Below are 26,830 nucleotides of genomic sequence, written 5' to 3' on the forward strand. Positions count from 1 at the left end.
CCCAGATGTATAATTTGGTATTAAAAATTCTTCAGTTTCAAGCTTTTTACATTTGTATCCATTTTTATGCCTATTTATCAATGCTTTTATTTCCAGAGCCTTTTCATTGTTGATCCACCACTCACGTTTAGTTTTGGAGCAGAGTTCATGATGCCAATCACTTCCCTGTATACACTGAACATTCAAACTTCCAGTGTATGAATATATGACAAATGATTCTGTCCCCTTGCAGACATTATGGTAGTAGGGTGGGGAATGTAGATGATTCCATTATCTTGCTGTGTTTTTGTCATCTCCCCATTCTTGTGTAATACAGGCGGAGTATAGCTATAGATGTGTGCATCTGTCTGAGTCCATAAACATTTTTGCTTCCAGAACATAACTTTCAAATCATTCAAGTTATTTCAACCAAACTTAGTACACATGACCAGCAAGCTGTAAAGAGATGTCTTTTGATGCTTAGAATTTTCCACATGGCATATTTGTTATGTTGGCAAGGAAACACAGTATAGCATTGGTAGTATATAAATTGCGAGGGTTTTAAGCATAGGGTACTTTAAGTGGGAGTTTTTGCATAATGGGGGCATTGTCATCATATATGCCTGTTTTTGTATCAGTTATTTTTATGGTATGACCTTGTGTCCATCATCCAGTCATTGTCCACTATTCAACATTGATCCTGTAACTATTATCCATTCATTGTCCACCATTCAACATTGACCTTGTGTCCATCATCCATTCATTGTCCACCATTCAACATTGACCCTGTAACTATTATTCATTCATTGTCCACCATTCAACATTGACCTTGTGTCCATCATCCATTGTCCACCATTCAACATTGACCCTGTAACTCTTATCCATTCATTGCCCACCATTCAACATTGACCTTGTGTCCATCATCCATTCATTGTCCACCATTCAACATTGACCTTGTGTCGACCATCAGTTTATTGTCTACCATTTAACATTGACCTTGTGTCCATCATCCATTCATTGTCCACCATTCAACATTGACCTTGTGTCCATCATCCATTCATTGTCCACCATTCAACACTGACCACCTTGTGTCGACCATCGATTTATTGTCCACCATTTAACATTGACCTTGTATCCATCATCCATTCATTGTCCACCATTCAACATTGACCCTGTAACTCTTATCCATTCATTGCCCACCATTCAACATTGACCTTGTGTCCATCATCCATTCATTGTCCACCATTCAACATTGACCCTGTAACTATTATCCATTCATTATCCACCACCAGTCAAAATTGACCTTGTACCTATCATCTATTCTTTGTCCACCATTCAACATTTGCTGGCTGGAGGCCACATTTTGTTAAAATCCTATATTTATGAAAATTTTAATTTACGTTTCATTATCAGTATCTGGAAATAGTGTGAGTATGGACTGTGCATCAGATAGACTAATCTTAGTATCATTCTGAAAGCCATATTTTTATGACCCGGTTTTGTTTCATACATTGAATACAGAATTACATCATCATTAGCTTGGATGACGAGTTCAGTTACAAGAGAGATCAACACATATTGATGAGGTGATTTTTGTTTCATTGATTGAGCTTGTTTTCAAGGAGGAGGGCATATTTCTGATCATACTTAGAATATAGGCTGCTGTGATCAAGATGTCTAATGAACTTTATTATGAGCAAGATCTTTGATAATTTGGTTTCATTTTTTTTTTGGTGTGTTTTATGGTATCATAACACAAATAGGTTATTTAGTGTAGAGGCATTTGGAGTAAAGTACCTTGGCCAGGCACACACCTTGGTAGCTGATCAGGCTGGTGTGATGGTAGGATTCAAAACAGCATCTGCATAGTAACCACTGAGCCACTGCAGTTTCCCACTCTTTTTTTTTATTATTAATGAAATTCATTTAGAAATAGTTTTAAGTTTTGCTGTTTAATTTTTTTTTTACATGCCTGTCTTTTCAGTCTAAAAGGAAGCAGGGATTTAACCAATGATATTGAATGTTGAGAATTGCTGGTTTGGAGTTAAACATAGTTCTTCCCCTTGCAAAAACATGAAAACCAATGCAGTATTTGTGAATTTGTAGTAGAACAACTTTTTTAAACTTGCAAAATAACACTTAGAGATTAAAATGAATAATTTGTAAGTTATAGCTGAAGAAAAAGCATGCAATAATATTATTTGAGAACATTTTCAATTGCAGGCTTGCAAAAACTATGTACAGTGTTGTAATTAAGGATCAGAATTTCTTTCTGCAATCAATTATAGATATTCTCCTCAAGTAATTGTGGGAGGTTTTTTTCTTCTTCTAATATTAACTTTGCTCCATTGTTAAATAATTCTTTTGCAAACAATTTTATAGAATTTAAATTTGTTGCAGAAGATTATTTCTAAAACTTGGCCCCATTTTAAATTTTAAATATTTGGATGCAAGTCTGAGATACTTGGTAAAATAGAGTTTGACATTTACCATGTTGAAGTGCCTAACATGTGCAATTCATGTTTTATCACATAGATTGTACATTATTTTATGGCATTTCACATATTTAATGCACAAATTATTTGAAGTTTATATTTTGTAATTTTTTTCTTTTAATAAATAGATTAAAAAAATACCTCTTTATGGTTTTCTGCAGAAGCATTGCTACATTTAATTACCAAGTATAAAAAAATACATTGTTTTTAAAAATAAAAAAAAAATTAGATCATAATTTCAGTTCACATGAAAGTCAAGTAACACTAGACCAGAAATAAAAGCTTTTTAGAGAGCTTTAAAAGATATTGAATGACTTCACTTATGAGGAATGGAATGTGCCTATTATGACAGTTTTTTTGGAATTAATTTGTGTCAGATAATAGTAATATAGGCAAAATTGACATAATTTAAAGGTATGCGGATTTACATAAATTGTATTCTTACATTGCTGCATAAGTTGGCTTAATGAAATGATTGGACAGGTGAGCAATATCAGTGCACTTGAGCCTCTTGTATACGGTTTTGCAAACAATGATTTTTGTTGTTGATTGTGTGGAGAAAAACCTTAAATCTTTATATGCCACTGAGTTGTAACCGTAGTTTCTTCACTAGTCAGTCCTCTTTAGTCTTTAAATTATGTGGTTTGCAGATTGTACAAATGAAAATGAATACCACATAAATATTAGTTAATTCACACCATTAAGATAACTTTCATTTTGTACAACTTGCCATGTTGTAATAACTGGTTGAATGGAATCAATATGTCTTCTTTCCCATTGAGGCATATCCATGAACTTCAATAACATTAAACTTGTCAGGTTTGCACATATGGGAAAATTGATATCCATTAGAAATCAATTCGCTTTTGTTTGTTGAATTTTTACATGTCTGACAGGAGTCTATTAAATAACATACTGCAGTTTTCAGTTAATATGATTTTATTTTGCTATTTTTGTAGTCATGTATTCTGCCAGTGGGGATGGCACAGAAGAAGTAATAGGTTCAGTTGTAAAGTTATCCACTGGAGTAAAAGTTTGTCTTGGGGGGGGGGGATTTATCCCTCAGAAGCCTGTGACACATTGTCTTCTCAGTTATCATGGACAGCTTATATTTCTAAAAACAGGCAATTTTCTATATTTAGATCTCTTTGCCTCTTGACCTTTAGAATATGTCTAGCTACATAAAGGGACTTCAAATTTTGATCCTAAGAGGAAATGGTTTAACTCAGTGTGGTTACCTTCCTTGATATTTGACAACTTTGGTGTAGAATTATTTCAGACAGCATTTCCCTTGGTAGAGCAACAGACTTCTAATCCAAGGATTGTGCATTCAATACCCCCCCCCCCCAAGTCAGCCCAGGTCAGCTGCTATGGTGTGTCCTTGGGAAAGACACTAAGCTCCATTTCTTCTGCATGATATTGCCAATAATGTTAAAAGTGCAATTGAAAAGCATCTTCAGTATTCTCAGTACTTTAATTTTCTGTTTTCTTTCAGGCAGTTCCAGAGATGACAGCACTGGTATCAAAGAAATGAGGCAAGAAGGAAGTAGAGGGGAAATTTTCATGCAAGAATTCAGACCCAGGATTGTGTTTTGTTGCCCAATAGACCAAGATAAACCTTGGGCAATAATTGATTACATTTGAAAATATTACCTAATTCATTTCTTTTAAATGGAAATGCTTTTTTGTTAACATTTTCATGAAGGAACAGACCACTAGCAAGTTAAACAAATTTTCACATGACTGAACAGTCCAAATGTATCTATGAGAATCTTAGACTGATCACACTGTAATCAATTCACGAAAAGAATTTATATTTTGTTAATAGTATGAGAGTGGTTCTGAAAATAAAAATTAATATATTAATGAAAACTTTTGTATTTTTTTTTTGTTGTTGTTTATTTGCAAACTGAATTTCGACAATTATAAGCTGAAAAAAAGGATTTTTTTTGTTAGTTAAGTTTGGTATTATTGTCAGATTTTTTAATTAGCTACCCTTGACATAGACCATGAGCTTTTATGAATTCAGGATATAGTTAATTGCACATACTTGTACACTTTGGCATGGTTTTATATTGTTGTATTAAGATTTTGTTGCAGAACTTGTAAATGTCCAAACATTTGCATAGAAATCTCCTTAGGTCATATTGCATCATTACACACAAAAACATGAAATGGTCACCAACTTGACAATTCATAAAAAAAGAATATTTTTAAAAAGTGGCTACAAAGCTGTGCAAAACCATATTGTATTTATAGAAAAGTGTTGATTTTAAGTTTGAGACAATAATATCAAAGAATCATACAGATTATTAAAATATGATTTTCTTTTATATAAACTTATTTTTATTAGTTGGTATAAAAGCTAAACTATTACCTTGCCTGCGTGTCAGGTTATGGGACATGTTTTTCCTTTTTCCCTGTTACCTTTTTGGTGTCAGACTAATTATGAACCTTTAAAAAATAACTTGCTCATAATGTCATAGCATAAGACTAAATGTTTTAAGCCAACCTTATTCATCATAAGATAATGGATGAATTCAAATTTGTTCAATGTTTTGATAATTAAATTTAGAAAAGTATCATTTTAATTTCATTCAACAATTTGGTTTTGTTTTAACTATAATTTTTTTCAGATTTAAATATAAATAAAGATATAATTTGTAGAATGCCTTATTTCAAACTTTGTCAGCAGGAAATTCACATGAAACAAAAAAGACTGACTTCATATGCCAAATGGTAACTTTATTTAGCAGTATAAAAATATTCAACAAAGACATATTTCTTCAGATGCTTGATTACATCCATATACAGCACAAGACACTGTATGTTGAAATTAATGGTATTTGTGGCATTAAACAGAAGAAGGAGGAAAAGGAAGCAGAGCTGTTTGAACATTGATTGGAATATAACTCAGCAATGTTTTAAAACCAATTGTATTTTACAAGTAGATGTCAACATATCATTAATAATTTGCTCCAACAAATTTAGGTTCAATGAAAGAAAAGAAACAAACTGTTCCAGATTTTCTGTTAATGATATTCAGGATTCATCAGAATGGTTATATCCCTTTTACATCTTTGTCCTGAAACCTGAAACCAGCACTCAGCCAGGATGCACACAAGAGGAGACAACCATATCTTAGGTATTCATTTTGCAGGCTTCTTTTAAAGGCAAATAGGCATGTGAAAAAATCTGTAGGATGAATGAATACTTTTCCTAAGAATTTAGAGACACTGGAAAATGTATAATAACAGAGCTCCATGGTCAATCTTCTTTGCATCAAAAGACAATTTGAACATCGAACTTATCTTGTTTCTCAATGGCTAAGAAAAAAGAACTTAGGATATCCATGACCAAATGACCTGCAAAACTGACCAGATCCTGACCTCTAAGCATTGTCATGTCACAAATTGTATAATTGACATGTGCTAAATAAAACTTACATCTGCAATTGGTTACAAATGGTTTTTGTTGATTGATCAAACCTTTTGAGCATGATATTTCAATAATATAGTAAGAAATAGTATTTTAGCTGTTCTACCTTTATCTTTTACTTTTGTAGCTTTTACAGAAATTTAACAGCCTAACTTTGTACTTTTATGTTGTTGTAACTCATGGCTCTGTTTATTTGGAACGTGTTATCTTCCTAAAGATTTTTTACAGCTCTTCATTTTAACATTTTTATAATATGTGCTGAGGTGCTATATATATATATATATATATATATATATATATATATATATATATATATAGGTAGATAGATCAGCATCAATAGGTTGATGCTGATTTGTACAGATTAAAAAAGGAATGTTTGGTTAAATTTCTTGTGTATTTTGCTGTAACAGTTTGTTCAAAATAGTAATTTCTATAGCTTGTGTTGTTCGGAACAACTTTCTCTCAGATTCTTCTCTTGCCAGTCAGCCAAGGTATACACTGGTAATTCAAGGGGAGCTAATCCTGTTCTGGGTCGTCTTTTGGTATATTTCTTGCAAGGTAAAAGGGATAGAGAATTCTGTTCACATAGATGGCAGAACCATTCCCATTTGTCCTCTGGTAACAAACTGAAACAAAGGTTGCATTTTGAGTGTCAGATGCTATTTATTGGTGAGCTAGGGTTGCTAACTGTATATATTTTGCTATTCACTAATAGTAACAGTTATCATAAGCTGGTAAAAAAAATCAAAATATTTGCTACGTTAGCATCAGTGCAAGCCAATCTGCTATGCTCCTTTATCACCTGTGGCTGCCTGTGCTGAAATTTCTTTCTTTCCCATGATTATTTATAAATCTGCTTAACCAGTCACTGTTTGATGGCACATGATGAATTTATGTTGGAAAAGTGACATTAGGACAGACAAATGGACTAAAAATTAAAGGCTTTCTTACTTTTCTACCGTTACGGATCACTGCCATTTCACCTCTGTCTGCATGGGTTCGAGTCTGGAATTCAGCCAATGTGGGTATGTGAGAAAGCTTGCCAGTAGCTTCTCGTGGGTCGGTGGTTCTTTCCGGGGTTTTCCTGGGTTCTTCCTCCACCATTAATACTGGCCGCCATGTATAACCTATCGTGTGCTGAAAAATGGCGTTAAACCCTACAACAACAACAACAACTTCTTTTCTACGTAGCAGAAGTGAGCTGTTGTAGTAACCCTGTCATTTGTGTCAACATTGGTGTATGCACAGATAAAACATAAACATATGCACAATCTCACTGAATGTCAAACAGCCTTTCTTACTACATCCTAGGGACCAGTTTGGAATCAGTTTCTCCTAACCTCAAGGGATGGGGCTAAAGGGACTAACTTAGTACATGTACATTAGTTGTACATTCATGTTTGAATTTTCATTTCAACTTTAAGTTTGTTCACCCTATAAATACTGTTATATGTGGAATCATGAAACTTATTGAGGGGATGCATCTTGATGAGTGCTATTCCTTCATCAACAATTGAGGTCACTGTGACCAATATTTCATTCATCACTGGTTTTGGTTAAATTTTGTGTTTGAAGTTTATTTCTTGTGCACTATTCATGCTTTATTTATCATACTAGTTGATCATAAGCATGTTTATTAGTACTGCTCCAGTGGCCTAGTGGTTAGGCATCTGCCTCAGATGCAGAAGGTCATGGATTCGAACCCCAGCCAAGTCGTACCAAAGACTTATAAAAATGGTACTACCAGCTGCCTCACTTGGTGCTCAGCATTAAGAGGTTAGTGTTAGGACTGGTTGGCCTGGTGTCAGGATAATGTGACTGGGTGGGACATCATGCTAGACATCACTATAAACTGTCACACTGCATACATCATCATGATATGACTGACATTTTTTAAAGCTATGTTAAATATTCAAAAACACATGTTTATTAGTACCATACCTCGGCAGCAAAAGAAGGTCATGGTGACCTACATTTCAGATTATACTGACTTTAAGTTTTTGCATTTAGCTCATTGCAAAATAGGTTTTTAGAACCCTTTATAAATACTGTTATTCCAAGATACATGGAATTTGAACTAGGGATGTATATTGGTTAATAGCACATCCTTGTCACCAAAGCAGGTCACCATGAGCCATATCTTGTGCTATGCTGATTTTGGTTCAATCTCAAGCTCTATTCATGCCAGAATCAGGGCTCCAAGTGGCTAAGTGATTTAAAGTTCTCACCATTACGGATCACTGCAGTATCACCTCTGTCTGCATGGGTTCAGCCAATGTGGGTACATAAGGAACCTTGCCAGTAGCTTCTTGTGGGTTGGTGGTTCTGTCTGGGGTTTTCCCAGATTCTTCCTCCACCATTTATACTGGCTGCCATGTATAGCCAATCTTATGCTGAAAAATGGCATTAAACCCAACAACAACATGCTAGAATCATCAAACTAGGGTATTCATGTGACTATAAGTACTGCAACCATACAACAAAATTAAGACCATTATGACCTGCATTTCAAATTTTTCTTGCTTGTGTAAAGATTTTGTATTTCACTCATAATCACACTGATATTTTTTTTTATCTGCTTCAAGATACTGTTATACTTGGTATAATGAAACTTAGCCAAAGGAGTCAATGCAACCTCATCCTAAAAGTAGGGTCACTTTGACCCATGTTTCACTGACTTTGATTTGATTTGATATTTTCACTTTTCATGCTGTAATCATGTAACATATACCCCTGGCAGCTTGTGCCCCTCTACTGATTTTAAAAATGCAAAGCATCACCGATATGAAAAATGCACAAAAATTACACATTTAGTTCATTGATTTATAATTGCCACCAAGCAGTCCCTAACATTGTCACCTTCTTTTGTGTTTCAACCAACAGATCTGTAACACTTAATATGTTTGCATAGGTGAGTATGTGTTGTTCACAAAACAAGAGTGATGTAATTTATAGTGTTCTATACAGTCTAGATAGTTCCATAAATTTCACTAACAGTGAGATATAAGTGTACATTTGTTCTCTCTTTTTTCAACTTTTTGGGAAATGTTAGAATTAAACATTTCATACATGGATGCAGATGACAAAGCTTTTACCTTCGATGTATGTGTAGGACTTGCATCTGCCCCTTCACAGAAAATGGACTCTTCCAGCATTCAGAAAATGACAGCTGGCTCCTCATTAACATTAAAACCTAATGTTAGGTTTGGTGACAATCTTGTTAGAAATTTTAATTCAGTGACTGTAATAAGTAAATATTTTTCATATTTTATATCCTTGATGCTTTTCATTTTTAAAATCTGTAAGGGTAATGGATACAAACAAATAGATCAATACATACATCTCTCCTAATACCTCACCCATGTAGATAAAAAGTCACTGTGACCCATGTTTCACATTTTACTAGCTTAGGTTAGGTTTCTGCTTTGAGCTCATGCTATGTACATACTATCCTATCTAGAATCATGAAACGTTACTAAGACAGGTTAAGCTTTTGTGTTTATGATAACTTTGATTCATCTACACTAGACCACGATATATTCTATCCCGCATGGAATACCAATGCAGTTGAAAGTGGAAACAATGTGTTTGTTACATGTTAAAGATTTTATATGAATGACTATATATTTTGACCTGTGACCCTCAGCCAGTTAACTGTGAACGAGTATAGGAATTAGATGAGTGGACCGCATGCTGCATACTTTCATGTGAGGATACAGTTGTAGTGGTTAATCAAGGTAATTAATGATGGATGAACAGTGTGTTTGCTTCTGACTGTCACTCCAAGGTTACTCAGTCAAAGAGTGTGATTTTCATGAAGTAAAATTTGGCAACTTTATCACAGATTATTATCAATTCATTATAGTACTCTACTTTTATATCACAGAAAAGAATGTTCTTTTTATTCACTTATGTCTTTTATACCCAGCCATAATAGGTAGGTGGGTTGGTGGTTAAGGAGGTGGCTTTAAAGTATGTCAGCACAATACCTTTTATATATTGCCAATTTAAAATTCCTGTTTTAAATTTTAAAATGATTAAAAGTTCTGCTGTAAAGATTATAGATTACGAAAATGTATTTGTTAGAAAAAATACTAAGATCAATTTTGTTTTGGGCACGATGATATTTACAGTGCCCACTGGAAACTTGTGTAATTAGATGTGAGGTATATAATCCTTAATTACAGTCTGTTTCGATTTCAGGATTTTACCACCTCATTGTCCTGACATTTCTAGAATGTATTAATTAGATACATACCTATTCAAGTCTATATATAGAGCTGGCACCAATGGTACTGTATCAGCAGCGGCAGCATTCAGCATGTCCCTCGTGATCGGCCTCCTTGCCCAGACATTTGGATCATCTTTTAAAAGCCTCTATTAAGAGAAGAAAAGTAAATGAATTAATTTTAAAATAATCATTGTGCATTCTTCCTTGATTTACACAGTTCAGTCACTCTCACCTATATATATGTATATGTACACCTGTAAATATTTCCACTTGCCTGCCTTGCTGCATATAACTGTCTACCTATGTGCTATAATTTAAAAGAGCTAGTACATGTATGTAGTGCAGTATGCTTGGTTGTTGTTGTTTGCTTTGTTTGTTGTTTTACTTTCAGTAGTAGTAGCATATTGGAGTATAGCTGCCTACGTGTGTGCTATAATGTGTACGTAATGAGGTAGTACCTGTTGTTTGTTATTGTTGTTTTGTTTTCAGTAATTGTGTATCAGGGTATGATAGCCTATCTGTGTGCTGTAGTGTGTATGTAACGAGGTAGTACCTATTGTTTGTTATTGTTGTTTTGTTTTCAGTAATTGTGTATCAGGGTATGATAGCCTATCTGTGTGCTATAATGTGTACGTAATGAGGTAGTACCTGTTGTTTGTTATTGTTGTTTTGTTTTCAGTAATTGTGTATCAGGGTATGATAGCCTATCTGTGTGCTGTAGTGTGTATGTAATGAGGTAGTACCTATTGTTTGTTATTGTTGTTTTGTTTTCAGTAATTGTGTATCAGGGTATGATAGCCTCTTTGTGTACCGTATTGTGTATGTAATGAGGTAGTACCTATTGTTTGTTATTGTTGTTTTGTTTTCAGTAATTGTGTATCATGGTATGATAGCCTATTTGTGTGCCATATTGTGTATCTAATGAGGTAGTACCTATTGTTTGTTATTGTTGTTTTGTTTTCAGTAATTGTGTATCAGGGTATGATAGCCTATTTGTGTGCCATATTGTGTATCTAATGAGGTAGTACATATTGTTTGTTATTGTTGTTTTGTTTTTAGTAATTGTGTATAGGGTATGATAGCCTATTTGTGTGCTATAATGTAGCTCTAATGAAGTAGAATCTTGTTTGTTGTTTTGCTTTCAGTAGTAGTAGCAGTAAAATATAAAGAAATCCCTTTTCTTTTTTGGACCATCACTATAGGCAGTATTTTGTCCATAGAAAGCTAGTTTTAGTATTAAAGACCAAAGTGTCGTTCAAAGAAAAGTTTATACATTCTTTGCTAATGTAGCATTTTTTGTCATGAAAAAGTCGACTACAACACCAACAGCAACTTCTCCACCAACAAATTGCTAAAACTGAGATGACCACACACACACTCATTAGAAAGTTTTTTCTATACATTGCAAGTTATTGTTAATATCATCACTATTATTATTATTGGGGCTCCAAGTGGCCAAGTGGTCTAAAGCACTCACCATTATGGATTACAGCCATCTTGCCTCAGTCTGTGTGGCTTCGAGTCTCAGGTTCAGCCATTGTGGGTATGTGAAAAAGTTTGCTAGTAGCTTCTCGTGGATCGGTGGTTTTTTATGGGGTTTTCCCAGGTTCTTCCTCCAACATTTATGCTGGCCATCATGTATAGCCTATCTTGTGATGAAAAATGGCGTTAAACCCTACAACAGCAACACCAACAACAACAATTATCATTATTAAAGTTTTACAGATTATTATTATTGTCAAGTTTTAAAGTGTTTTAAGAAAGAAACGTTTCAGATCATAGTTACAAGTCAGAAAAATTGGATGAAAGATGTTGAAGTTGTAAGAATTTTCACATATGAAATGTGTTAATTTTCATATATAATGTTGTAAAACCTTTGTGCGAAGACACTTAGTGTTTGACAGGCATAGCATTGGGGTATAATTATGTAATAATTGCTTAGGATGAGATTGGGCAGCAGATCAAGAAGTTGCTAATACAACTTACTTGTAACTCTTGGGAGGGAGTGTATCTAGCTATTTTGTATTTGTCACACAAGGCAGGTAAAGAAAGTCTGCGTGGTGGCAACCCTCTTCCTTCCATTATCACAGAGTAGGCAAGCTGAAATTTAAATATATTTTATTATATGTGACATGTGTGCCCAACCAAATATACATATGATTTGTTAAAAGTTTATTATCGTTATGGTAGAATAGTTCTTGCAGTCTACTTTTTTATCTTCTTTTCTTTTTAGTTTAGTTTTTTATGTTCATTTTTGAGTCATTTATGTGTGTATGTGTGTGTGTGTGTGTGTGTGTGTGTGTGATTTGGATATTTAACACAGCTTTAACAATTTTTCAGTCATATCACTGCGATGTCTGCAGTGTGGCAGTTTATAGTGATGTCTAGCACTGGGGCATCATGCCAAAGACGTAGCATGATGTCCCACCCAATCACATTATCCTGACACCAGGCCAACCAGTCCTAACACTAACCTCTTAATGCTGAGCACCAAATGAGGCAGCTGTTAGTACCATTTATATAAGTCTTGGGTATGACTCAGCCAGGAATCAAACCCACGACCTTCCACATCCAAGGCAGATGCTCTAACCTCTAGGCCACCAGAGCAGTCATTTGAGTCATTTGAAAGAATCTTGGAATAATTAGTCCTAAGTATGAAGTGAAATAACAAAAACAAAATCATGTTGCAAATTTTCATCCTGTCCTTTTGTTTCTATTCTTGTTTAAAAGTTTATTTGAAGTTTATTGGGCACCAACCTTTTCTGACTATCAGAATGATGTTCAGCATTTGACTAAAACAAGTTTATGAATTTTCTGTTTGAGTCAAGGATAATGGTAAAAATAGTGACATCTTTAACCTGGAATAAGAATAGCCTTTAACTGCATATCTAAAGGACCAACCATTTAAATTTGGGGGGTGAGGAGGTTGGAGGGGCCTAGGATTTTCTTTAGAGCCAGGATATTTTTCTTTCACCTAAAGATTATTTTTTTCAACTAATAAAATGGATATAATTTTTTTTCTTCTATAAGTGTGAGCAAGACATTTTTTCAAGCTATTGGGGAGCCAGATATTTTTGTACCCAAAAAATCATGCATGCAGAAGTTATATTGGTCATATTCTGAAAATGACCAAAATTGTTCAAAACAAAGTGTCATGTTTATAATAAAGAAAACATGAGGTCCACATGAAGATGTGTGGCAGTTTCATTTTTTAGTATACAAGTTTTATTTAATACTATTAAATCATAGTACATTGTACAGTAGAAAGATAAATTGTCCATAAAAAGCATGAACATATTTGGGGCCCCGAGTGGCCAAGTGGTCTAAAGCACTCACTATTACAGATCACTGCCATCTCACCTCTGTCTGCATGGATTCGAGTCTTGGGCTCAAACAATGTGGGTATGTGAGGAAGCTTGCTGGTAGCTTCTCCTGGGTGGGTGGTTCTTTCCAGGGTTTTCCCGGGTTCTTCCTCCACTATTTATACTGGCTGCCATGTAGAACCTATCTTGTGCTGAAAAATGGTGTTAAACCCTACAACAACAACAACATCAACATATTTAGATCTATATATGGACCAAAAAAATTTTACTGCAGGGCCATGTTTTCACAATTTCTTTCATTGTGTTAGTGTTTGTATTGTTGCTCAATAAAATGAAATAAGCTATTTCATTTTTGTACAAAGGTGAATTATCTGCTTTGAAAATATTTCACTTTAAATTGGCAATGTGAGATAAATAGTCTTGTATTAAATCATTTGATTTATAACCAGAATGATGTTATCTCACACAAATTCGGGGTTTTATATCCTTGAACTGTTCAAAGTACCTGAGAAATAATGATAAATATATTTTAAAGAATTGTAAATGTCATACATGTATTACTTTGCAAGGTCTGAATTGGCCCATAATATGCTCTGGATCAAACTTGTCCAAACCAGCCTGCATCCATTTTAATTTATTTTATTTGGGGGTGGGGGTGTCATAGTGTGGCACTGAACATCACTTACACAAAAAAGAAATGATTTATTGGACCATTCCTATAAATATGGAAAACCTGAGGAGAAAGAGAAAGAGTGCTCATAATGATGCCATTTTGTATTATTAAGGTCTTATGGTCTTGGTCTTTGAATTTTTCTTCATTTTCTAACTCTAAATTCTAAAAGAATAATAAAGTTTTTGGTCTTTGAATTTTTCTTCATTTTCTAACTCTAAATTCTAAAAGAATAATAAAGTTTTTGGTCTTTGAATTTTTCTTTATTTTCTAACTCTAAATCCCAAAAGAATAATAAAGGTTTTGGTATCAAATCCTACCAAGTTAAGTCCATATTGTCAGCTATGGTGTGTTTCTGGGCAATGTATTTTACTACCATTGTCTCAACACTAAATACTTTCATATGCTTATGTACTGATTAAAACCCAAGAAATGTGAAAAGTGAGAGCACACTTCAATGAAGCTCATATCTGTAGGAAGAAGGATGTTATGTAATTGAAAGCAACTTAATCTTAATGTAGGGTAAGACAGTTGCAGCAAAATTTTAGTCTGGAACTTCATCATAATAATTTGGAGACTGTCAACTTACCTGCGTGTCATATACATTTTGTAATTTCACTCCAAACTGCCCAGACAAATTAGCACCATCAATGCTGCAGTCATGCAAGACCTAAGCAAATAAAACTGCAGAGTGAGAAAAAGGTTTTATGGTATTATGTATGATAATTTTATTCTTTTTCTGGTATTGCATTACTAACATGTTGTGCACTAAATCTTTCAGCTGAACTCCCTTATCTTACTCAACCCATATATATATATATATATATATATATATATATATATATATATATATATATATATATATATATATATATATATATATATATATATATATTGAACCCATGTCCCTTATTTATCTCTGAAAATCAGTTTTTTTAACAGTATACAACAAGGTAATATTTTCATAATTTTGGCATGGACAAAATTGCAGCATGTCTTAGAATATTTGAACTATGTAAGTATACATCTAATATATGGTACATTCAGGTATGAAATTTGAAGCTTGGTAAAGATTTTAAAACATGATGCTTGACAGGGTATTAACTTTATCATCTCTTGTTTGTTTATCAATACTCACTTGCTGTTCGATATGATTGCTCATGTTATGTTATTACTAACAATAATAATAAACACTTTATTTTGTGTGAGGGTCATTCAGCTGATCATAAGATTCTATGCTCTGCTGAGATCATCAGGATACATTAAGTATAAAAGTGCAAATTGTACATGATATGCATTATGAATAAATTGGTTTAGTTGTATTACACTAATATTATTGAGCTGTATATAAACAATTACATTTACTATATATATATATATATATATATATATATATATATATATATATATATATATATATATATATATATATATATATATATATATATCTCTGTGTGTGTGTGTGTGTGTGTGTATTACTGCATTGTTGGCATTAATATTTCCTATATGAACACCCTGCCTGTCATCCATGCCGTCATGATTGTATCCAAAGTTTGGTGACCTCAGATTGTATTGTGAAATACAAGAGGTTATAACTTATTTTGTAATATTTTTAAGTCTTACCACTATCCCAACATTAAAAAAGCAAAGTAAGTAATTCTTTGTAATTTCAAATTCAATTCACTATTGGTGTCTTAATCCATAAGCCAGAACACTGTTGATGTATTTCATTATTAATGCCTATCACCCATTAATTTATATGTAAAAATTTACAACCTTTATGAAATAAAATGAAAACTTTAGATAAACATGCAATAGACTGAAGATTTAAAAAAAAATAACAAGCAGTTCATCTTACCCTTGTCCAGCTACACAGTTTAGCACATTAAATTGACTTGATAATTTGTGCAAGTTAGCACAGAAAATAAATTTATGAAGATTAAAATGTATTACATAAGAAATGATTTTTCTACATACTGGCCATTAAATATTTTTGATAAATTCACCTGTATTTGATAATGATAACACAATGAACAGAAATAGATCAGAGTGTGAGCTGAAATACTGTCAAAATCAGTTAGATGACAACATCCTAGAGGTAGTCATAATATAAAAGAGTACCAGAATTGGTGAGATAAATACATAGGTTTCACTTATACTTTCATATACCAAAACTATTGTCAGCAAATAAAATACCATCTTCTGATAAACAAGCTTTCCATCCAACTATCAGTGGTATAAATCTAAAACAATTTTATATAATCTGCAATAATTTGAATATTTCTCCCAGTAACCCTTGGAGATATATAAATGGGAAAAATATTCGTGATTGAATAGATCCATAGCAGTAGTATTGCACATCAGAATTTTGGAGCCAATGTGCAAAATGCTTACAAATGTAAATATAATTACAGAACTCTAGCTAGGAAATATATCAGCTGAAGAAATAAATTCAGTTTATGGGACTGATGATAAAACATAATGGATTCACTTTTTCCTACAAGATAGCAGTTGTCAAGACTCTATGGTCTTAAACTAAATGGCAAAAAGAGGTGAAAACCAAAAAGTTTTGTAAAATCGAAAACATAATTTATTTCCCTTAAATACAATGTGAAAAATTAAAAAATAACTTCCAGTATGATGAATGAAATCATAAATAGTCCTAAATGTTGTATCAAGTTCAAACATATGAAGTGCTTCAAATGAGTACCAGTGGTATTCCGAATAATGTTCACTATTGTATTGATGTACCAATAGTACTAATGAATCTTGATGATAAAATCCAGAAATGTCTTTAAATTAACTGCTATATTTTTCCATGTAATCCAAATAGTCAAAGCACTTTATCATTCCAATGAATGATTGAATTAAATAAATGAATTCTCTAAATCAAACTAAATGTCTTCCAAGACTGATATTAATACTAGGAGTGCATAATTCTCCTTAATTCAACTCTTACATACAAAGCTAAGACATAAAAGAGAGAATCACATTGATTCAGGAATAATCTCAACTGCAAACAAAGGTGGTTTATATTAGCTAATCAGGAATTAGGCCATCCTGCCTTTCAAGAACTTGTGTCCTTATGAAATAAATAATTTCAGGCTGATTTTTTCTAGCACATGGAAGAAGTCATTTTGGTTAGCTGTGTGCTTAGATCACCTACAGTTTCTTCAAGTACCAATATCCAAAGAAATTTCAGCCATCATCCATGAAAGTTACATAAAGGTATGCCAACATCCCCTCTTTACTGTGCCTGTTGCAAATACAAGCAACTTCACCTTACACCTGTCAATCTCTCAGAAATTCATATCTGAGGACCACCCCATATCAGGCCCGTGCCCTGGAGGAACTCGCCCATGCCTGATTTAATGGAACCTCAAAATAATTTTATATGAGTCGTTTAAAATTGATGAGATAAAGTTCGCACTATATTTTGAAACTGAATATAGGAACATTTTGACTTTGTTGTCATTATCTTTCCGACTTTGTTGTTATTATCTTTCCAACATGTATGTACAATAAGACCTACAACAGAAAATGGCTCTTTAGAAACGCTGGTGTAATTGGTATACATCATGGTGATAAATGAGATATATAGTTAAATTACTTAACATAATAGGGAACTTAGACTTTGTTTATTGTTGGTTTTTCTGACAGACGATTGTACTAATATTGAACAAGAAAGCAACCAACCTAGTCCAGCAAGTATTGCATGGTAAACATTAGGTAATCTCTGTTTTGGCCAATGTGCAGAAATACTACTCTGTCATAAGAGATCTTCGTCAAAGTGTATCTACAAATTTTAAGTTTATTCCTAAATTAACTCATAACTTTAAATTACGATAGTGGATAGGGGCCTCGAGTGACCGAGTGGTCTAAAGCGCTCACCATTACGGATCACTGCCATCTCACCTCTGTCTGCGTGGGTTCGAGTTTTGGGTTCGGCCAATGTGGGTATGTGAGAAAGCTTGCCAGTAGCTTCTCGTGGGTCGGTGGTGTTAATTACGATAGTGGATAATATATACCTCTTTGCTTTTTTAACGCGCATTCCAATTGGTTATTGAAGGTTTTGTACAATTTCTATCTTCTATCAACTTCTGTAATGAAAATGAATCAAATTTGTTTGATATTATTTCTTTTAAAGGTCACTCTTTAAAATAATAATAATAATAATAATAATAATAATAATAACAATAATAATAATGTCAGTACTTCTAAATCTACTTCTAAAATGTCATCAAATGTATTTCGTCATTCCAAGACATTAAATTTCTTTGTTTTCATCTAGTGTTTGTTTGCCCATTTAAATGTTTTAAGTCATGTGTTTGTACATGGCCCAAGTATATACATTGTTGGAGTTATGTACATAAGGAATTGATTTATCGTATTTATCTTTATATTAGATACTACTATAGTTTCAATGCTCAATTTACTTAAGCAGAACCTATTTGATATGGCGCTTATTCCTCCTTTAATTCCTCCTTCAATCACAATGAACATATCATAATATGTGAGCTATTCCAATGCTACCTCACTCTTATTTCCAAATTAGCATCATGAACCAGTCCTAAAGCACTCACTTTTATTAAAGAACCTTTCAAATTAAAACTAATTACATGTATGTTGTTCGTCGTGTATCCCCTCATCTTGCATCTTCCAATTTATATTCAATTGGGACACCAAAAATTACCGGACTGACCTCGAATATTCGTTCCCTGGACGTAGAAAAAATAAGCATAGATATAAAAAATAGTTTACGTAACTAATATGTGTTTGACCCTGGTTTATTGCATCGAATTATGCCCATATTCCTACACATGCACAAACACTCATGTCTAACACCCGTTGTTTTCATCTTCTCTAGCCAAGGTTCCGATATGATAATCTTATCTACAGGGTTATCACATCGGAACCTTGGCTAGCGAAGATGCCGTTGTTTTATGCAGTGGTTGTATTATTGCACTGACTAGAATGTTTAAGCATATAACACGGCTTGTATTATGAGTGCATGTATATCGAAACAAGGAAGTACTTCACCCAATGCATTCAAGCTTTTGGGTTAATACAATCACAGTGAACTGAATTTTAAACTAACAAGCGACGGGCGAAAATCAGCCTCATGCACTCGCTTTGCTCGTGACGCTAGTGCATCGTTAGGACTATCATAAGATAAATTATAATTATTGTATTAGTCGTTCAATCATTTATTCTGATTTTTTATTTTTGGGGTGACTTTAGCTACGATGCATACTACCAGAACTGTATGTGTATCTCGTTTGCTTCTCGGGTTTGGAAAAATAAAAATATCAGAAATTAAAATTTTTGTAATGGCGCTGGCTATTATTAGCTTATTTTTGTCTCACGAAGATGGTGCTGATTTAAAAAATTAAAATTATGCATTTTGAGCCAGAACGCACGCGGTCTAATAAAAAGCTATCGTATAGGATACGATGCTGGTTTTGTGAATAGAAAATATTAGGTTCTGGCCTTGGGTTGTTGGTTGCTATTTATTTTTGTCCCGTGAGAATAGGGTATTTATATTTGCAAAATTAAAATTAGGTTATTTGTAGATGGCGCAGGATGAATCGCATCATTATACTTGTTTTACTGTATATGGTAGGGTGGTGGTTTTTGAGTAACAATATTTGGTGCTGGCCATGTGTTTATAGTGGTTAATCATTTTTTTAAAATTTGTTTTAGTATGGCTTTTACAAAATAATTCCCGCTAACCTGATCCAGCACAAACCATGTTTATTCTGCTCCTATAAATTACGGGTTCACTGGGGGAATTATCATCGAGGAAGCTTTGACAACCAAACCAGTGTTAATTTTGTTTATCAATTTTCTATCACTTGTATTGGACATAATGTGGTCATAGTTTGCAGATGTTTATTTGCCCTTACTTTGATCAAATCTACGGATTGCAGAAGCCGCATTAGGCCACCATCATACATTATATCCGGATTAATCTTGACGTCAAAGCTATAGACTTCGCCATCCCAGGTTGTCATGGTAATCAATGTAATATTGCCTTAAAAATAGAAAATAATTCCTGTTATTACAGCTTTAACCTCGGGATAAAGATAACATAATAGATGTATAACATAATGAGACAAAAATAATAACTTCCCCGGGTGGTCGCGTGCAAGTTCACCCAGTACGTGAGTTTCAAATACTGTTATCACAGGTTCGTGTCGTTTCTACAGAAGATAAGAGAAAACTACGATTGACTTTGTCTTATACAACACACCAATGCGACAAAAGAAAGAGAATAGTTGTATTCGTACTAGATAAAGATCATATGAAGGACTGGGTTGGGTGGGTAGGAAATCTGTTTGATATAACATTTTACTGGGTAATTATCCCCATCTCCTGCATCTTAACAAGTAAATATAACAAATATTGATATGTCACTGTTATTCTTTTATAATTCTTTAGTGCGTGCAAGAGGCTCGGGTGGGGTCAAAATCCTTCACCACCAACACGCTGGCCTGAGAGACAACTGTACTGAAAATGAGGCCAGGTAATCTTGGTTTAAGGAAAATCGAAATTATCCTATGGGGGGGGGGGGAGCAAAAACAAAAGAAAAACAAACAAAAACAAATCTGTGAACTTATTTGATACCGAAATATTTATTTAAAGAGTCTGTGTACTTCTAAAGAAAAAAAAAACTGGTTGAGCTAAGAAGAAAATAATAAGTATAAAAATTACTGTCGTACCTTTGGGACCCACGCCGGTACCATGGCATTTGACGCCAACCACTGATCTCTCCAGCTTCAAGATGGCCTTAATTGCATTTTCAGATGCTATTTTAGACGTGATGTAATGAATCTTGCCCATTTTCTGAAAAAGACACTACAAAATAATCATCAGCCATGTACTGGTAATTATTCTGATTAACTTCCCACCGCCCCATTAGTTACATTATTTGACATTTAATTACATATGAAATTACTTTTGATGAGACTAATTTGAGCTTCCTTCACATTGATAATGCTTCTCGCTATATAGACGCTACAATCTTTAAATGTCTTGGGTTTTGTCAGACTTGGACAGAGATGTGAAATGCATACTGAAAAGAAGCACATTAGACTCAGGAAGGCACGTAATTTTGTATTCCGGTTCATTGATGTGGTTAGGTGATCAAGAAGCAGCAAGCATAAAATACACACCGTGAAACACCTAATGCCACGTTAAGGACACCAACTTTGTCCGAAGTCTAAGAGGCAGTACCTGAGAGGTATAGTGGGATTAACTCTGAAAGAAGAAGTAATGGGTCCGAAATCATGCCGAGGGAATGTGTTCGTGCTCCAAGCATTAGTGACAATCGGAAATCCAAAGAGCCACAAGCATATCATCCACAAGAGATACCTATAGTTCTTATAGACCTGCTTGGCGCATGTAAGAAAAGGAGAAGTTATAATGGAACACATTATATGATAAATTTGTGAGTTCTGTTAGACCGACTACAAGGACATAAGCTATGGGAGTATACATTTCCTCTTGACTAATGGATGCTACAGAGAGAGGGAGAGAGAGAGATTTTAGTCTTTAACGTAGCTTTATCAGTTTCAGTTATATCGCTACGATGTATGTAGTGTGGAAGTTTATAGTGATGTCTAGCACTTGGACATCATGCCGCGGACATGTAGCATCATGTCCCACCCAGTTACATTATCCTGACACCAGGCCGACCATTCCTAACACTAACCTCTTAATGCTGAGTGCCAAGCGAGGTAGCTGCAAGTACCATTTTAAGAAGCCTTTGATATGACTTGGCCGGGGTTCGACCACGCTTCCTCCCGCATCCGAGGCGGACGCTTTAATCACTTAGCCCAGGGGTGCACAACCTTTTTCGGACAAGGGTCAGATTGCATTTTCTAAGACCGCTCGAGGGCTGCAAACACTAATTTCTTTAATATAATTACTGTTCACGGGCCATATTTGTGTGTTTTAATTTGCCCTGAGGGCCGGACAGAACTCGTTCGCGGGCCGGGGGTTGTACACCCCTGACTTAGGCGAACCAGAGCGCTCGCAATAATAAAATAGCATTCCATTTCTTCAATGAATTTTACTTTTTTAAACATGTTGCGACTAAGATCTATGAGTACCAATCTTTCTTCTTCATCTTCTTTTTCGGTCTATTATAACTCACGTTTTGAATAACTTAATGGTGGAAAAAAGATAGCGTCGCCCCGTGTGCAATAGCACTCTAGGAAGCAGGATTTTGAGATCTCAATTTTTATTTTTTATCGCAATCAGTCGGGAATAAATATATACAATACTGAAACACACGGTCAGTCCATTTTATATTTGTTTCTGAAACGCATAAATCTTTAAAAGCATGAAAATTAATAAAATTTATCTTCGCTTGTTAGCGGCTATTATGTACAGCTTTTTGGAATAATGTATGTTGGCGGTTATAAAATTCTTCTTTTTCAAGCTTTAGTTGATTACACTGGTCAACAGTGAAATCATTACTGACTTGAAAAGGCCCTAATCTGTAGTATTTTGGTGTGCCGAACACGAATATAACCGTGAAAAATTTGTATTGGCTCTCGTTTTGAAGATATTCATATTCCTCATTTTCTATGTTTCACTGTGTAAATTTCTCCAGTAGGACTGCAGCAACATCCGGAATAATGATGTAACATTGCATAATACCATCATGCTCACATCATCCACAGTTGATGCATCATTTTCTGATGCAATGCAATACTAATGCCATGCGGCTGCTGAAGTAAGTTGACGTCAGCAGTGTACTATACATGTGTAGGCCTATTATACTAATGCCAGGCGGCTGCTGAAGTTGACGTAAGCAGTGTACTATATAAAGCCCAATCAGATAGGTTCAGCATTTAAAATATTTTAGACGTTGTGCGAGACAGTTCAAGCTACTGTTACATAAAACTTATTATTTTATCCATTTACGTACAATAAAGAACAGTAATGCCTCGAAAGTGTGTTAATACCGCGGACAATTTTTGCTATATTTGTGGGGAAGTGACATTTGCCAACCAGAAGAAAAGTATCAATTCTCAAGTGAAGAAGGCATATCATCTTTACTTCGGATGCAAGGTTGGTGACCAAGACAAGCCTTGGGCTCCGCATATATGCTGTGCTACATGTACAACACAGCTTTCACAGTGGTTGAATTGCAAAAGGTCATCAATGCCGTTTGCAGTCCCAATGGTGTGGAGAGAGCCAAGCAACCACCTAAATGACTGTTACTTCTGCTTGGTTCCTCCTCTTTCCGGCGGAATAACGAAGCGAAAGAAGTCGAGAATAGTCTACCCAAACATTCCGTCTGCATTGAGACCAGTTCCACATGGTGAGGGACTTCCTATTCCAGAACCTCCAGCAGAATATTCTCTTGATTCATCTGACGAAGACAAAGGTGAGTCGACCTGTTCTTCTCCTGGTCCATCAGCATGCAGTGATCCAGATTTTCACTGTGGTGCATCATCAACCCCACACAGAATAACACAGGAAGAACTAAATGACCTGATTCGTGATTTGGACTTATCAAAGAACAAGGCAGAATTGCTAGGATCAAGACTCCAACAATGGAATCTTCTAGAAGAAGATGTCACAATTACTGCATATCGAAAGCGCCACCAGCAATTGGAGCCTTTCTTCAGAAAGGAAAGTAATCTGATATTCTGTTCCGATATTGAGGGCCTCATGAATGCTTTAAAAATCACTCATGACCCACAAGAATGGAGACTATTTGTGGACTCTTCGAAACTGAGTCTCAAGGCTGTGCTTTTGCACAATGGAAACATTCTTCCATCTATTCCAGTAGCGTATGCTGTCCACATGAAAGAGACATACGATAACTTAAGGCAGCTACTGAATTCCATTGAGTATAACAAGTACAGCTGGCACCTCTGTGGTGATTTGAAGGTAGTTGCCCTTTTAATGGGACTGCAGCAAGGATATACAAAATACATGTGTTTCTTATGCGAGTGGGATAGCCGAGCAAGGGAAATGCACTACATGAGGAAGGAATGGACTCACAGGCAGAATGTAGCCATTGGAGAGAAGAATATCCAACACCCAGCTCTGGTTGAGGCTCAGAAAATCTTGCTACCACCCCTTCACATCAAACTAGGTTTGATGAAGAACTTCGTGAAAGCCATTGACCGGACTTTGCCAGCATTCCGATACCTGCATGAAAAATTCCCTCGACTCAGCGAAGCAAAGATTAAAGAGGGAGTTTTTGTGGGTCCTCAGATTCGAGAGCTTTTCAAAGATGACCGGTTCAACAACTTGCTGGAAGGTGACGCGAAACAAGCATGGAATGCTTTTCGCCTAGTTTCTACAAACTTCCTCGGAAATGTTAGGGCAGAAAACTATAAGGAACTAGTAGAAGACATGTTGATGAAGTATAAGAAACTTGGCTGCAATATGTCTCTAAAGATTCACTTCCTTCATTCCCATTTGGATTTCTTTCCTAGCAACTGTGGTATTGTTAGTGATGAACACGGCGAACGTTTTCATCAAGATATCGCAACAATGGAACAAAGATACCAGGGAAAATGGTCCACTACAATGCTGGCTGACTACTGCTGGACACTCCTCAGAGATGCTCCCGAACAGCTGTACAAGAGACAGGCGAAGAAATCTAAGATGTAGTCAATGACTTGATTTTTTATAGGTAGGCTATTACAGTTGACCTTTTACTATTGGAATGCATTTCGTTATGTAAACATTAATTTCTTGCAGATTACAAAAAAACTAGAGCCAATTTTGCAATTTGACTGTCATATTCGTGTTCAGCACATAAAAATTGATAAGAATTGACTAATTTTATTTCAGTAACATGACTTTTGTAAAAATTTGTTGTCCAGTGTTATCTATTTCATATACAGTTGAAAGTAACAGTATACTGACTTAATAAACAGAAGGAAGAAAAGTGACAGCGTAATTAGATTGTTCAATGTACTCTGGATTAAAAAAAGGGGGGTGGAAGCTGCAGCGCACCAATCCAACCGTCAAAAAGTGCACCACACTTGTACCACAAAATATCTCCGTAGCGACTTAGAGACTAAATGAGTCTAAGACAGATGACCTACATATGTGCTGCCTGAGCCTGTCACCACCACCACCACCGTTCCTTAACTCTACTCCGTAAGGGATTGCTCACAGTTTGAGAATAGTTGCTAAAACAGATCTAAATAAAATGTATCTCTTATTTCAGTTAACGAAACATTGCGTGATTTCGCATCCACAAACACACCGACAGCTACCTTTAAAGGTGTTATTATTCTTCCGAGAGAGAGAGAGGGGGTGGGTGGGGGGAGGCTTAGATTTTTAACGTAGCTTTTAAAAAAAAAATCATTTATATCGCTGCTGCAGTGTGGCAGTTTATAGTGATGTCTAGCACTGGGGCATCATGCAGACATGTAGCGCGATGTCCCACCCAGTCACATTATCCTGACAACAGGCCGACCAGTCCTAACACTAACCTCTTAATGCTGAGCGCCACGCGAGGCAGCTGTTAGTACCATTTTTGTAAGTCTTTGATATGACTCGGCCAGGGATCGAACCCACGACCTCCCGCATCCGAGATGGACGCTCTAACCACTAGGCCACCGGACCGGTTGAGAGAGAGAGAGAGAGTATGATTAAATATCGACATTATTGACTTCATTAACGTATCAGTTATAAGTAAAATCCTATATTATCTAGGACTTCAGAATACCATGTTGTCATAACAGACACGACCAATGCTTGATACATAGAAACCCTTCAAATAAAAAGTGTGTGTGTGTGTGTGTGTGTGTGAGAGAGAGAGAGAGAGAGAGAGAGAGAGAGAGAGACGGGCTGTGTTACCTAAATGGGAGCCACTGTTTACAACCTCGAATTACAGCTCTCCAAAATTCAGGTGTACAGATTCAGGTTGAATTTGTCATTCCATTACTCGTTTCTCACACTGGGTTACCTACCTGCATAGGATAAACCCGACCGAATATTCTGCATGCATTAGTTTCTCCTTTTTTCCACAGGTATGTTTAAATAAATAATTGCTTCCCTGTGTTGCGCTCCAACAGTCGATACCGGTTTGATCTGTGTATAAGGCACATCAAAGTACGAACAGGTTAGGCTCATATCTACCTTCAGTTAAAACGCTTGTAGATCAGGGTCTACATTGTTCGTTATAATGACCATCAGAAGAGAATTAATTGACCACAAACCTGCAAGAGCTTTATTTGACGGCATATATGGGTCTACATTGTTCGCAATTAAGCGCGAGTTATACAAGGGTATAGACTATAGTTGGAATCCTTCCCACTCATTTCATACAATACAAATAATAAAACAACTTTCATTCACTGCTGTGGGACAGTCAAAGTATATTGTACTGTACAAGCAGTTTTGAATTAAACTTCTCTATTACCCATATGCTATTGAACACAGGTGTCATTGTATTACAACCTAAACTGTTATATCAAAACCACCTAATATGTTTTCTGCATTATCGGTCCAATAATTTCTTTTCAAACTGTGTTTTGATTTTGGTTTTATTTTGGGCTGGGGAATATCACATGTGAACGGAGCATGTCTGTGACAGTGATGAAATCTGGTTATTTAATATACACACGCAAGCACACATATACACCCACGTACGCACGCACACACGAACACATATATGTAGAATTAATAAAATAATATGCACAACATAATG

The 26,830-nt window shown here is 35.1% G+C and overlaps 2 protein-coding genes across 3 annotated transcripts in view; one reads left to right on the plus strand and one right to left on the minus strand.

Annotated features, from left to right (window-relative positions):
- Positions 1 to 4,346, plus strand: part of LOC149801977 (electron transfer flavoprotein subunit alpha, mitochondrial-like) — a 66,186-nt gene extending 61,840 nt beyond the window's left edge. The window contains exon 10 of the mRNA XM_089956373.1: positions 3,970 to 4,346. Within this exon, the coding sequence (XP_089812499.1) occupies positions 3,970 to 4,008 (39 nt within the window). The 3' untranslated portion in view covers positions 4,009 to 4,346. The remainder of the gene's footprint in view (positions 1 to 3,969) is intronic.
- Positions 4,347 to 5,204: 858 nt separating this feature from the next.
- On the minus strand, positions 5,205 to 26,159 carry LOC149801978 (piRNA biogenesis protein EXD1-like). 2 transcript variants are annotated; one of them, XM_089956375.1, is made up of 7 exons: positions 25,978 to 26,159; positions 20,859 to 20,994; positions 20,043 to 20,170; positions 14,726 to 14,806; positions 12,130 to 12,243; positions 10,171 to 10,289; positions 5,205 to 6,538 (listed from the first exon to the last, which is right to left on the minus strand). In XM_089956375.1, the coding sequence occupies exons 2-7, from the start codon at positions 20,977 to 20,979 to the stop codon at positions 6,343 to 6,345; spliced, it is 759 nt and encodes a 252-aa protein (XP_089812501.1). In that variant the 5' UTR covers positions 20,980 to 20,994; positions 25,978 to 26,159; the 3' UTR covers positions 5,205 to 6,342. The 2 variants fall into 2 exon arrangements, with proteins under 2 accessions (XP_089812501.1, XP_089812500.1); XM_089956374.1 differs by having other exon boundaries at positions 20,859 to 20,982; positions 25,978 to 26,156.
- Positions 26,160 to 26,830: the final 671 nt, after the last annotated feature.

Source organism: Sinohyriopsis cumingii, chromosome 4 (assembly GCF_028554795.1).
Source record: "Sinohyriopsis cumingii isolate HCF-2022 chromosome 4, ASM2855479v2, whole genome shotgun sequence".
Classification (NCBI taxonomy): Eukaryota; Metazoa; Mollusca; class Bivalvia; order Unionida; family Unionidae; genus Sinohyriopsis; species Sinohyriopsis cumingii.

Bases quoted from the DNA above. Each gene is read 5' to 3' on its own strand.
- LOC149801978 (XM_089956375.1), bottom strand. From the start codon at position 20,979: ATGGGCAAGATTCATTACATCACGTCTAAAATAGCATCTGAAAATGCA. The intron at 12,244-14,725 runs GTAAGTTGACAG...TTTAAATTTCAG, and splicing joins AAAATGTATATGACACGCAG to CTTGCCTACTCTGTGATAAT. The intron at 6,539-10,170 runs GTATGTATCTAA...CCTTTGTTTCAG, and splicing joins CTATATATAGACTTGAATAG to TTTGTTACCAGAGGACAAAT.